At 38.4% G+C, this 14325-nt stretch overlaps 1 protein-coding gene across 1 annotated transcript in view; it reads left to right on the forward strand.

Moving 5' to 3' along the window:
* SND1 (staphylococcal nuclease and tudor domain containing 1) overlaps positions 1-14325 on the forward strand; it is a 433869-nt gene that overhangs the window by 48926 nt on the left and 370618 nt on the right. Inside the window, 2 exon segments of the mRNA NM_001135474.1 lie at positions 1440-1546; positions 4119-4209. Coding sequence (NP_001128946.1) covers positions 1440-1546; positions 4119-4209 — 198 coding nt within the window.

Genomic DNA, 14325 nt, shown 5'->3' on the forward strand with positions numbered 1-14325 from the left:
TGTATTTAACATCCATTAAAATATTGGCCGGTTGTGGTGGCTCATGCCTGTAATCCCAGCATTTTGGGAGGCCAAGGTAGGTGGATCACGAAGTCAGGAGATCAAGACCATCCTGGCCAACATGGTGAAACCCTGTTTCTACTAAAAATACAAAAATTAGCCTGTTGTGGTGGCGTGTGCCTATAGTCCCAGCTACTCAGGAGGCTGAGGCAGGAGAATCGCTTGAACCCGGGAGGCGGAGGTTGCAGTGAGCCGAGATTGCACCACCGCACTCCAGCCTGGGCAACAGAGCAAGACTCTGTCTCAAAAAAAAAATTATGGCAGGATTATTATGGATATCTACTGATTTTTGAGGCATTTTCTAGGGAGTTATCATTTGTCATACAGAATTGGACAATTTTCTCACCTTTAGGAAATTAATCTCAAGTGTTATTGGGTTCATAAGAAGAAGAGGAACTTGATCACATGTTTATCTAACTGTTTGGTCCTAGGGGTTGCTACATTCATTAGAAGTAGAACTGAAATTTGTAGAATAGGGTTGATGAGGTCTGGAAGTCAGCTAGCTGAAGTATTGGTAGATCAATGATGAGGAAACTGAGGTATGGAAAAATTATGTTTTGTATTCCAGGCTTTATCCAGCTACCTCCTAACTCTGCTTTTAGCAGGGAGTAGGTTCTTTATGTTCTTATAGTTCTGATTGTTGGATGTTTTACCTTATTGTGCACTTTGATAGTTGGGTTATTCTTAGATGTAAGATGGCCTTCTTTTTAACACCTAAAATTGAATGGATTTTCATTATTTTAAACTGTGTCCAATACAGAGCTAAGCTACTTACTCTTTGGCTAGATAATTCTTCCATGATGGCAGTTGTGGAAGGTTGAAAGGCTTGGTTTGGGGTGTGCCAAGGTCACGTCTGTTTCTTCTGGAGTGCAGTCTGGCTGTGCCCTGCCAGATGGCTCTGTGTTACAGTAGAGTGTGAATTTTAATTCACTGGGCAAAATGTAGCTTCCGTTATTCCCTGCTCAGCCTGTTCTTCAGCTCTTATGAAAGGGGGAGGAAGTGCTGATCTTAAGGGAGGGAAGAATAAGGTGTAATCTCTATTAAAGATTAACATCCTCCTCTGCCCACAAGAAGAGCTATTGAAATGTCAATTCCATTCAATGCCACTAGCATTTATCCTACTCCTGTTAAGTGAGTTATTATGGAGGATATTGTGGGGATACGAAACCAAGGCTATTGAAAGGAGTCTCAGAGTGGCATCTCTCCCATCTTAGGAGTGGTTTCTAGTGAGAGAAGCTACTCTACTGTAAACAAACAAACAAACAAACAAACTGCAGACTAGTTTGTGACTGTGTTAATTGTGTCAGAAGTCTAGAGAAATGGATTCTTTTGCAACAGAGTCTAATCTGTGCCTGCTTCTCATGTACCTTGTTTTTCAGAACGGCAACATCACAGAGCTCCTCCTGAAGGAAGGTTTCGCACGCTGTGTGGACTGGTCGATTGCAGTTTACACCCGGGGCGCAGAAAAGCTGAGGGCGGCAGAGAGGTAAGGTCTGTCCAAGAGGCCTTCCAGCTGTGGATCTTGTTAAGGATCTTTAGTGAAAGAAATCTGGTGATTTGCTCACACCCCTGTGTGTCAGTGTTCATTTTACTTCAGTAAAGGAGTAGGGCAGTTCCTTATAGAGGAGTGACTTAAATATTGGTCTTTAGGTTCAGTCTAATTGAATGCTGGATGGTAAGGACTTACAGTTTTCACTTAGACATTATTCTTCACTTGATTTGCTTTTTCAATGTTTTCAGGTCATTTTTTTCCCAAGCCCCTTGCTTAAGTTCTGGGTTTTAGACATTTGGAATGTAATAAACTTGAAGCTTATTTGAGAAAGATGAAATTGCTTATTAGCTGCTCCCAGACAGACAAGAGCAGGGATATGATGGAAAGACAGAGCCTGTGGGTTTTAAACCAGGACCATTCAATATTGTTGTGAGGCCTATGCCCTAACTTATTTAAAAGTGTGTTTCAGTTATAAATGCTAATATAACTCTGAGATGTTATTGGTGTGTTTTTGACTTGTTGGCTATCGTTAAAGCAGATATAGGAATAACTTGTTTCTAGAAAACTGCATGTAGAAATTCCAAATATTAGTCGCCATTTCATCTGTCAGGGTCAAGATGTAGATGTAGATGTAGGTGAACTTTCTCCATTTGATGGGGTAGATGGAAGAAAATAAAGCAGGTAGCAACAGTAGATGAATGGAAATGATGCTCAGGAAAGTCTGAATCACCACCTTGCATGATACATTTAAGCAAAGACAACACACAGCTGATGAGAGTAGTCTACTCTCAAGGCTTGCTGTATGACTTGTTTCAGAATCTTAAAGTTATAATGGTCTTGGTAACTACATTTTTGTGACTGAGATATACAGCTAAGAGATGTGCAATGACATGAATGAATAACTGTAGTATTTGTTCCATTTCTTAGGTCTTTTTCATCCTTGAGTACCTATAAGCAGAAGTATTTGCAGGTTTTTATAAAAGTAGATATTAATCTAGGCCATTTGATATGGCACATCTGACATATGTATTGTCTGATGGAAAAGAACAGTGATTGCTTAGAATTTTTTTTATGTTGTTCTACAATTAAGTTAGAAAGATATAATAACCGTATCAAGTACGGTGTTCCAAATACTTCTGATTATTCTACAATGCTCAGTTTCTTTTTTTTTGGTTCAGAGAATCCTGTTATGTTCATTAGTATTCTAAATTAATTTGATTTCTTTTTGTATTCTTTAATGTCTTGCGCTCCCCCCCCCCCCCCCCCCCCCCGCTTTGTTTGAGACGGAGTCTTGCTCTGTTGCCAGCTGGAGTGCAGTGGCACGATCTCCACTTACTGCAACCTCTACCTCCCTGGTTGAAGCGATTCCCCTGCCTCAGCCTCCCCAGTAGCTGGGACTACAGGCGCATGCCACCACACCTGGCTAATTTTTTTTTTGTATTTTAGTGGAGAGTGGGTTTCACCATGTTGGCCAGGATGGTCTCGATCTCCTGACCTCGTGATCCGCCCGCCTTGGCCTCCCAGAGTCCTGGGTTTACAGGTGTGAGCCACTGCGCCTGGCCTAGTATCTTGCCTTTCTTTGAAGAAAGTGAATGCAATGAAAATAATATCTACATGTTATATGACATCGGTAGAAGATTTTATGGATTTTTTGGGGGAGTGCTCATCATTAAAAAACAAGCTTAGACCAGAGAATGCAAATCCTATTTTGATAATATGTGATTACTTGTCTGCTGTTTTGCATGCTGTATTTGAGCTACTTGAATTGTAGGTAAAATTGCATCCTCTGTGTTGAATTACTTCTTGTATTTTACAACTACTACATCCTGCTTTGTGTTTTTCTCATTTTAGTGCTTCTCTAAAACAAAAGATTGCAATACTGTTTTCAGAAATAATAGTTCCTTTTCACTGCACATGTATCCACTTATTTGTAAGTGGTTTAAGACAGCTGTTCATTGATTTTTTTTAATCTTTGCACATATTCCATTTCCTACTCATAGTCTGGCTCAGAAAATATCTACTGGGCATAATACTTCAAAATAAATTTCTGGCTACATAGGTTTTTTTTCTTTTTTTTAACTCTTGTCAGTGAACTTATAAGGATTTTGTTCATTTTCTAATTATTCTATAGATGCACTGTCATGACAGTTTTGTTATATATAGGATTTGGTAGCTGGTAACCTTTTTATAATTCAGATAGAAATTGAGCAGGTCTGTGCTTTTTAAGAAATATGTTTGTTTAGATTTGTGAGTTCTTCCCATTTTTTGTAGTAGTCACCCAGGAGATATGGGATGAATCAGAGTTAATAATGAAGGTGGACTTGAACCATCTAGGCTCAAAAAATTGTATGCCTGGACCATAGTCTCCCAGCTGTGGGCTTACAGTATATATATGTATCTTGCATGTTTTCATTTACTCTCGCTCTTTGTTCTGGTTTGACTGGTAGTCTTTCTTCTGGATACGTCTATAGGGTAGAGTAGGATGCTGCACCAACTGTGCTCCCATGGTAGTGGTGGATTCCATTTGCTGAGTCTGAATGATCTTGCATCCTTGCTTTGTTGCCAGGTTTGCCAAAGAGCGCAGGCTGAGAATATGGAGAGACTATGTGGCTCCCACTGCTAATTTGGACCAAAAGGACAAGCAGTTTGTTGCCAAGGTGAGTCATTCTCAGCATCTTGATATGCATAGTGGACATGGCCAGGCGAGTAATAATACAAGGATTTGAACAATTAGAAATGTTGAAGCTCTTGAAAATTTCAAGGCAAGCCAGTAGGAGAGAGTGTGTGTGTGTGTGTGTGTGTGTGTGTGTGTGTGTGTGTGTGTGTATTGTAGGGGGTTTAGAAACCATTAGACTATTTAAATTTCTTTGTAAATTAGCTAACTTCAAACTAGCTTGAAATATCTCTCATATTTTAGGACTTCTTTTTTATCTGCCTAGCAAATAGCATTGTCTTGAGATTTCCTATGTCCAAGTATAGATGGTCTCTGACTTATGCTGGGTCGACTTAAGATATTTTGACTTTACAATGGTGTGAAAGCAATAGATATTCAGTAGGAACCACATTTGGAGTATCCATAAAGCCATTCTGTTTATCACTTTTGGTCTAGTATTCAGTAAATTAATTAAATGAGATATTCAACACTTTATTATAAAATAGGCTTTGTGTTAGATTATTTTGCCCAATTGTAGACTTATGTAAGTGTTCCAAACGTGTTTAAGGTAGGTTAGGCCAAGCTATGATGTTTGGTAGGTTAGGCAAACTAACCTAAGCAAAAGTAGGCTACCTAACCTAAGGTAGGTTAGGCCAAGCTATGATGTTTGGTAGGTTGTATTAAGTGCCCTTCCTTCCTTCCTCCCTCCCTCCCTCCCTCCCTCCCTCCCTTCCTCCCTTCCTCCCTTCCTCCCTTCCTCCCTCCCTCCCTCCCTCCCTCCCTTCCTCCCTTCCTCCCTTCCTTCCTGGCTGAAGAGAGATAAATGCATTTTCAACTTACAGTGTTTTCAGCTTATGATGGGTTTATCAGGAGTTAACCCTGTTGCAAATCACGGAGCATCTACAGATATATGACCTCAAGTTTCTCTTCTTTCTGTTTTGGAGCTCTTGGTTGTTTTTTTTTTTTCCCCCGCCTCCGAGAGTTCTCCATTGATGTATCTTGGGATAGACTGCTTTGAAGGAAACTAGAGCTATTATCCTTGGTGGTATCAGCAGTGCTGTAAAAATGTTTTTTCTTAGTTGCATGGTTTTGTAACTTGAGTAGCAGACCTGTTCTCTGTGTCTTCCCAAAATGCTGTAATGTTTTCTAGCCTATTTTTACTTTTGCCAAGAGATGCTAGAAGTTTTGTTTTTATGGGCTAAAAGTGGTTAAATGCCAAATTCTTGTACTGAGAGGTTCTGTCTCCGTCAACTAACCATGAGTTTAGGATGGAAAGCCACTAGGTGGCACTGTGAGCCTGAGAAATCCTGTCTTCTAGCAACCTCTGAGGAACTGGCTAAATTTCTTCACTCTCTTTTTTATGATGCCCAAAGTAATAGGTCACAGAGTGGTCTAGTGGCCTCTTTCCCTCTTTTTGTAGGTGATATCCAGGCAGCTTTGAGGTTAGCCATAATCATTCCTTTTGGTAGCCATGAGTGGGAGTTGCCCCTGGTGGGATATCCTGGCATCCTCCAGGTCTTGTTGCAGACCAGAATGTCCCTTCTGTGTGAGGCGTGTACCTGTGTGGACACTTGGACCTGGCTTGCTCTGCCTACTTGGAACTCACTCAGTTGTGCTTATGCTTCCCGTAGTTAGCATAGCTGTGTTAACATAGCTACAGAATGAAAGGATGATTTTTCACCCAAAAAGGGAGGCAGGCGTTCAATTTTTCGCCATCTTCACTTTGAGAGTCTGTGGCATTAGTGATGTAGATGAGGCATGTGAGGATCTTAATACCCTGTCGCGTTCCTACCAGCCTATCCTCGATTAAAACTGAGTTTGTAGAAAAACCTAGAATATTTTGAAGAGTTTTGGGCCTTGGCTGGTTGGGGAGTTAACTAAAGCACTGCATGAGAACAAAATTCAAAGGATTTAGATTATTGAGCTTTGCATTTATCTTAAATATGACTTTATTGGTAATTAGAAAAGGGAGACCTACCTGTAGGAGAATTTTTTCCATTTTTAAAAATCTAGGATCCTAGGATCTGTTTTTTCTTTAAAAGACAGCGAGGCTTTTATCATGACAATGAAGTTTTATTCATTACAGTTCCAAAGTAGAGGAGATTGCCCCTAGGAATCATCTGATGGAGGATTATGAGGAATAACCAATCTTCTGTAGAAATTGAAACATAAATTGAGGCTATTTGGGTATACGTCTGCTTAGAGGTTCGAGAGAAATAGCAGAAGAGTTTTTAAAACTTGGCTTTTTAAAATTCTTTAGCATTCGTTTTGCTTTTAAAACAGGAAAAAAACATAAAGAAGATAAGCATAGATACCCATACTACATGAAACACTGTGACTTGGCCTTGTTTTTAAATTTTTTTTTTTTTTTAACAAAGTTGATCATAGTGTCTGTCTCAAGGTTGGCAAACTATGGCCCATGGGCTGAATTTGGCTGGGCACTTGTTTTTGCATGATCTGTGGATTTTACATTGAAAAAAATGGATTTTGCGTTAATAAAATATATATTGTGGCATGTGAAAATTATGTGAAATTAAATGTCAGTATCGCAAATAAATTGGAACATAGCTATATGTGTTCGCTTGTGTATTGTCTGTGTCTGTTCTTGTGCTATAATGGCAGAGGTGAGTAGTTGCGATAGAAACTGTGTGGCCTGCAAAGCCTAAAATATTTGTTATCTGGCTTTTTGCTTAATAGTTTGATGATCTCTGATCTATACCAGTCCTACTCAAAATGCCTTGATAAAGTGACATAAGGAGCTTGGGCCAGAATGTAAATCAAGGCATTGCTTCCTTCATCAAGAAAAGCTTACTACAAAAAAAAAAAAAAAAAAGTCAGCAATGTTCTTAGTGATGTAGTTGATTAATGTTCTAGTACAAGTTCCTTATCTTACTGCAGACTGGCAGCCACTTTGAATAGCACTGATCTGTACTCTTTTGTGTGTAATTTTTAAGTTTGCACATTTTTATTTTTAATACAGAAAATTTAAAAATTTTTTATAGGCTTACTAAAGAATGTACCAGTTCAATTTCAGTCTTCCTTGAGGCAGTCGCTTTCAACTCTTGCCTAATTCATCTCTGAATAAAACATTTACATGGCTATTTCTTAATTTTTCAGTTTTAGGTACAACTCCTTTCCTTTATACCATGGAAGAAGAGGACTTAGTTTTTTCACATAAGCACACATACTCACGTGGGCGCACAGTGCTCTTACCCAGTTCTTCCAATATGATTATGTCATAAGTTAGTTAATATTCAGTATTTATTTTAAATGATAATCACCACTGTGCTATATAGCATATTATGGCTACTTTTAGTTTCCTGCACAATTTTTTTGTTTTCCCTGGAGTTAATAATTTTTAAAATTTACATTTTTTTTACATACTTATTTTAATTCAGCCTCCAAACTCTGTTTAAATCTCCTCTCAAGAGGAGATTCATTCAGTCTGCTAACAGTACCTTGGAGCTTTGCAACCTGCATCAATCTGGACTGGTTTCTCTTTTTGCCTGTTTTAGAGCTGTCATCTTTGGATTTCTTCACCATTGTCCTGAGGGATTTCTTTGCCTTACTCTTGGATTGGAGCTAGGATTGCTGGATCTCATAGCTTCCTCTTTATAATTTGCTACTTTGTTTTAGTGGCATGCATTCTCTAACTTCATGAGAAAGAATGCTTGGGAGGTAAATTTTCTGAGACCTTTCATGTCCATTCTCTACGTACACTTGATAGTTTAGCTGGATATAGAATTTTATTTTAGAAGTCATTTTCCATTAGAATTGTATCTATCAGTATCACTCCACTGTCAGTAGTTATCAGAAACTTTTTTGATTTCTTGTTTTTTTATGGATCTGAAACCATCCTGATTTCTCATCCTTATATATATTTTTTCTTTCTGAAAGGTTTTAGCAAATTCTTTTTGATCCTAGTGTTCCAACATTTCATAGCAATGCACTTTGTTTATCTATATTTGAGCATATTATGCCTCAATGTTTAGTTGTTTTGTTCTGAGACTTTTTCTCCCAACTCTTTTGTTGGTTTCCATCTAGAATCTTTGTTCTCTTTTTTCTAGAATTCCTATTATTTGGTAGTTGGATTTTGTGGGCTCATCTTCCAGTTTTTTTCTCCTATTTTCTATCTCATCTATTCTTTTTAGATTTCTTTATAGTTGTCTTTCAGTAGTTTTATTGACGTGATACTGTTTTATTTTTTAAGAGCTTTTCTTGTTCTCTGCATGTTTCTCTTTTACTATTTTAAAAAATAAAGTTTAATACTGACTTCAGAGATAAAAATCATCTCTTAGCTTTCTGCGAAATTGATTTTTTTTTTTTTTTAGTTTTGTTTTTGCTGCACACTCACTATGTTCTTCAAGCCTCTCCTCTCCCCTCTTTGGGTTATTTTGGTCCCTTATTTTTCATATTAGAGGCTTTCCTCAGATATTTGCTGAGTCTTGGTTTTCTGTCTTATTTGAGAATGAGATATTAAAACACCGAGTTTAGAAGCAATGACCCTAGTGTGGGATTTAGGGTATACATATTTGCTTGTTTGTTTTTGAGACAGGGTCTTGCTCTGTCACCCAGGCTGGAGTGCAGTGGTGCCATCACAGCTCACTGCAGCTTCAACCTCATGGGCTTAAGCGATCCTCCTGCCTCAGCCTCCCTAATAGCTGGGACTACAGGTGCATGCTAACACACCTGGCTAATTTTTAAATTTTTTATAGAGACGGGGTCTCTCTATGTTATTGCCCAGGCTGGTCTTGAACTCCTGGGCTTAAGTGATCCTCCCACCTTGGCCTCCCAAAGTGCAGGGATTACAGGTGTGAGCCACCATGCCTGGCCAGGGTATACATCTTGAAATCCATCTGCTTCTTACAAACATTTGAAACCATTCATCGTTTTTGGTCCCATTTTCATTCCCAATTGAGATGCTTGATTTGACAGTTTCTGAGTCTTGGCAGATTAGGGAGAGTGGGACTGCGGTATAAATCAGATTGGCTATTGTGTTTTCTCGCCACTGTCTCAGGATTTAGCTTTTGTGAGTCAGTGGAGTAAGTTACTACTCATCCATCTGCTTTCCAGCTTCCAGAGTTTTGTTGCAGTGTTCTCTCTCATTATCTTCTTCCTTTTGGGCTCATGTATAGATAGGTTTTACAGATTCCTTTTATCTAGAGGTGTTTAGAGTGGGACCCAAAATAAAGAGCTTACTTCTTTAATTGATATGTAATATTTCATTGTAGGCTGCATCATAATATTTTTGACCAGTCTCTAATAGGTTTATATTCATGTAGTTGAGAATTTTTTTCATTATTTAGAAAGTGGAATAAATCTCCAAGTAATTGGCAGTTATTTCCTTAGAAATGATTTGGCTCACATTTGCCAAACATGTCTTTAGAAATGTTAACCAGTGTATACCACTAAGTGTGTTCATTTTCTAATATGTTGTAAAACAGAGATTGGACAGCTTTTTCTTAAAGGACCACATTGTAAATATTTTAGGCTTGGTGGCCATATGGTGTCTGTTGCAACTACTGAACTCTGCCATGGTGGCAGGAGAACAGACATGGACAGTGTGTAAACGAATGGTTGTGGCAATATTCCAGGAAAACTTTATAACAATATGAAGTGGGCTGGATGGCCCTTGGGCCATAGTTTGCCAGCCTTTCTTGTAGAACACTGGATATCAACATTAAGTTAAAAATGAAAAAAATACATACATTACTTTTCATAACCTGGAACTCAACAGCAGTTCTGTATCATTTTACCTGATTTAAAATATCTGTTAGTGGCAAACAGCTTTTTTCAGGGAATCCTAAAAAAGTTCTAAGGTACCTGGGACCTTCACATAGTCTGAAAGTCCTGCAAGTCTTCCCTGAGTGATTCTGCTTTAAAGATCTTGTGATCATGAAGCCTTAACAAATAGTGATTCTCTCTTCAACAGTCACCCTGTGTTTTAGGAATTAATTGCCTCAAAAGCCTGCAAAGGGTAACCTATGGCCTCTAATTGGATGCCTCTGGGGCTCTACAGTTGATTTCTGGAACTGAGGCAAAGCTGTAGGTCAGAGTGCCAAGAGGCTTAAGCCTGAGAAATGTGAAACTTGACAAAGTATTCTCTGATACATGTGGCCTATTGAGAGACTGGTTCCCTTTGTCTGCTTAAGCAGTTTTACTTCTTGAGGAATGAAATGCAAAGGGAGAGCTCTCCTTGTCTTTCCAGGTTAGCAGAGAAGCATGTTCACTTCACAGCGATTAGCTGAGCTTGCCTGAGACTTTTGTGCCCGTCGTGGCCTGCCAGTTCCCTCCCTGCCTTCCCTGTGGTGTTTTAGCTGATCTGTGCTGTTTGTAGCCATATGGTCCCCTGAGCACGTGGCTTGGCTTCCCTGTTCCTGCTGCTGGATCCTTGGGCATTGCAGATTTCACAGACCTGAATAACATTGTTGTGGGGGGTGGGGGAGGGATGGAGTGGAATCATGTCCTCAAGAGGTGTCTCCTTACCACCCTGCCTGGTTAGAGGCGTCTTGGTTGGTTCTCTGTACCTATATATAGATTAAGCAGAGCTCCGAACTAGGTGCTTTGAAAAGATGTAAAAGAACTAGAAGTGGTTCCTGCCTTCAAGGAGCTTACCTGCTAGGGCTGTCTGGGAGCACTAAGTGGTTAACTGGCATTGGTGGCCAAGTCCAGTTTTGGAGATCAGGATATAAACTATCCATGGGTACAGTAGATTTTAAAATGTATTTGGTTTTACCCTGATAGTTTTTTGCTGTGCTTCCAGTCATAGCTCTAGATGGAGTTCATTATCATGTCTCTGAGAATTTTTTTCCTCAAATTTTTTGTAATGACAAAATTCATAACATAATATGTAGTATCTTAACGATTTCTAAGTGTACAGTTCAGTGGTATTTATATTCATATTGTTATGTAGCTATCACCACCACCTATCTCTACAACTCTTCATTTTATAAAACTGAAACTATACTCATTAAACAATAACTCTACATCCCTCTGTTTCCCCTCTTCCAGGCCCTGGCAACCACAGTTCTACTTTTTGCTTCTGTGATTTTGACTACTCTAAGTAATTCATATAAGTGAAATCAGACAGTCTTTGTGTCTTTGTGACTGGCTTATTTCATTTAGCATAGTGTCCTCAGGGTTCATCCATGTTGTTGGATGAGTCAGAATTTTCTTCCTTTTTAAGGGTGAATAATATTCCATTGTATGTGTATACATTTTGCTTACAACCTGTTCATCAGTCCATGGGGACACACTTAGGTTGCTTCTACATTTTAACTGTTATGAACAATGCTGCTATCAACATGGTTATACAAATATCTCTTTGAGACCCTGTTTTCAATTATTTTAAGTTTGTACCCAAAAGTGGAATTGCTGGATTATATGGTAATTGTATTTTTAAGTTGTTGAGGGAATTACTATATTGTACCATTTTACATTGGTGCACGAGGGTTGTACATCCTCACCAACATTTGTTATTTTCTGTTTTTTTGTTTTTTTGTTTTTTTTTAATAGTGGCCGCCCTAATGGGTGTGAGGTGATGTCTCATTGTGGTTTTCATTTGTATTTCCCTAATGATTAGTAATGTTGAGCATCTTTTCCTGTGCATTTGCATATCTTCTTTGGAGAAATGTCTATTCAAGTCCTTTGGGCATTTGAAAAAGAAATTTCAACTTTTCTTTTAGATTCAGGGGTACATAGGCAGGTTTGTTACATGGGTGTATTGTTTGGAATAGGAATGATCCAGTCACCCAGGTCATGAGCATAGTACCCAATAGGAAGTTTTTCAGCCCTGGCCCCCTCCCTCCCTTACTCTCCCCCAGCTCTAGGAGTCCCCAGTGTCTATTGTTCCTGTCTTTAGTCCATGTGTACCCAGTGCTTAGCTCCCAGTTATATGCCTCTTTGCCCGTTTTTTAATTGAGGTTTTTGTTTTTTTGTTGTTGAGTTTTAGGAGTTCTCTATATATTCTGGATATTAATCCTTTGTTGGGTACATGATTGGCAAATATTTTCTCGTATTTTGTCAGTTGCCTTTTTGTTACACAAAATTTTCATGAAATCTAATTTGTATTTGTACTATTGTTGCCTGTTCCTTTGGTGTCATATTTGAGAAATCATTGCCAAATCCAGTGTTTCAAAGTTTCTGCCCTGTGTTTTCTTCTAAGAGTTTTGTAGTTTTATAGGTCTTATATTTAAGTAATGAATCCATTTTGAGTTCATTTTTAGTTTTGGTGTTACATAAGGGTTCAACTTCGTTTTTTTGCATGAGGATATCTAGTTTTCTTAGGACCATTTGTTGAAGACTGTCATTTCCTCATTGAATGGTCTTTGCACCCATCTCAAAAATCATTTGACTGTATATGCAAGGGTTTATTTCTGGACTTCATTCTGTTTCATTGGTTTGTATGTCTGATTTTATGCCAGTATCATGTGGTATTGATTACTGTAGCTTTGTAGTAAGCTTTGAAATCAGGAAGTGTGAGTTTTCCTGCTTTGTCCTTTTTCCAGATTGTTTTGGCTATTCAGGGTCTCTTGAGATTCTATGTGAATTTTAGGATGAGCTGTTCTGTTTCCATAAAAATCATCATTGGGATTTTGATAAGGGTTGCATTACATCTGTAAATCACTTTTGGGTAGTATGACATCTTGACAGTTGTCTTCCAGTCCATGATCATAGGATGTGTTTCCATTTATTTATGTCTCTAATTTCTTTCAACAGTGTTTTGTAGTTTTCTTTGTACAAGTTTTTCACTTCCTTGGTTGAGTTAATTCCTAAGTATTTTGTTCTTTTTTGATGATGCTGGAAAAGGAACTATTTTCTTAGTTTTTTTTTTTTTTGGATTGTTTATTATTTATAGAAATGCAGCTGATTCTGTGTTGGCTTTATATCCTGCTATTTCATGAATTCATTTATTCTAACAGTTTTTGTGGAATTACTAGGGTTTTTTACCTATACATCATCTGGGAACAGTGATAATTTTGTTTCTTTCCTTCCAATTTAGATGCCTTTTGTTTCTTTTTCTTGCTGAACTTCTTTGGCTAAGACTGTCAGTACTATGTTAAATGGAAGTGGCTCTCTGACATGGTTTTTAAGCAAGGATGCAGCTGAATATTTTTGGCATTATCTGGATTTCTCCAGTATATTCCTATGTGGTAATATGGAGAGAATCAAAAAATACCTGCCACTTCCTTGCCTTTTGCCATTTGACTTTCAGTTGGAAAGGAAGTTCTGGAGATTGTCTCACTAGAAAGGTGGGCTCTGCTGAACCAAAAAGGGATCAAGACTTGGTTTGCAGCTTATACTAGTAAACCAGTGTGCTGATAAGAAAAAGAAAGTGATTGAGTTAGAAGGGATTGAAAGAATATTAACCTGGCTTTAAAAAATAAATTATTAAAGACTTCATTTTTTAGGTCACTCTTTAGATTTACAGAAAAATTAAGCAGGTAGCACAGAGTTCTTAGATTACTCATCCACCCTGAGCCCGGTTTCCCCTGTCATTAATATTTCACGGAAGTACTGTATATTTGTTACAGCTAGTATATCAATATAGATACATTGTTATTAACTAAAGTTTATATTTTATTCAGATATTCATTTATTTATACTTTATTTCTGTTCCAGGATACCACATTGCATTTAGTTGTCATATCTCCTTAGGTTCCTTTTGGATATGCCAGTTTCTCAGACTTTTTTTTTGTTTTTGATGACTTTGACAGTCTTGAAGTACTGGTCAGGTAGTGTGTAGGACGTCCCTCTGTTGAAAGTTGTCTGATGCCTGATTTCCATGTAAGTACATCTTAAGAGTATCTGGTTTGGTTGTGCTTAGGTGCCTGGAGGTGCCTGCATCAGGATATTGTTGTGGTTTGTTTTTGTTGAGGACAAGGGCGGCATCTGTACTCTTCTGGGGGACTGGGGAGAAGAGACATAGCATACAACTTTAGGGAGTGGGAAAAACAGCCAGATGTCGTGATTTCAGAGAGGAGAATAGGTATCTGTGTGTCATTCTCAGTGACCTCATCAAAGCACAGTCCCTGGTCATGCCTGTAGAAGGCCCTTTTGGGCTGATAATCGTTTTGTTTCTATCTGGTACTGGAAATTTTGGCAGCATTGGGACTATTGG

The sequence above is a fragment of the Pongo abelii genome, chromosome 6 (genome assembly GCF_028885655.2).
Source record: "Pongo abelii isolate AG06213 chromosome 6, NHGRI_mPonAbe1-v2.0_pri, whole genome shotgun sequence".
NCBI classification, from domain to species: domain Eukaryota; kingdom Metazoa; phylum Chordata; class Mammalia; order Primates; family Hominidae; genus Pongo; species Pongo abelii.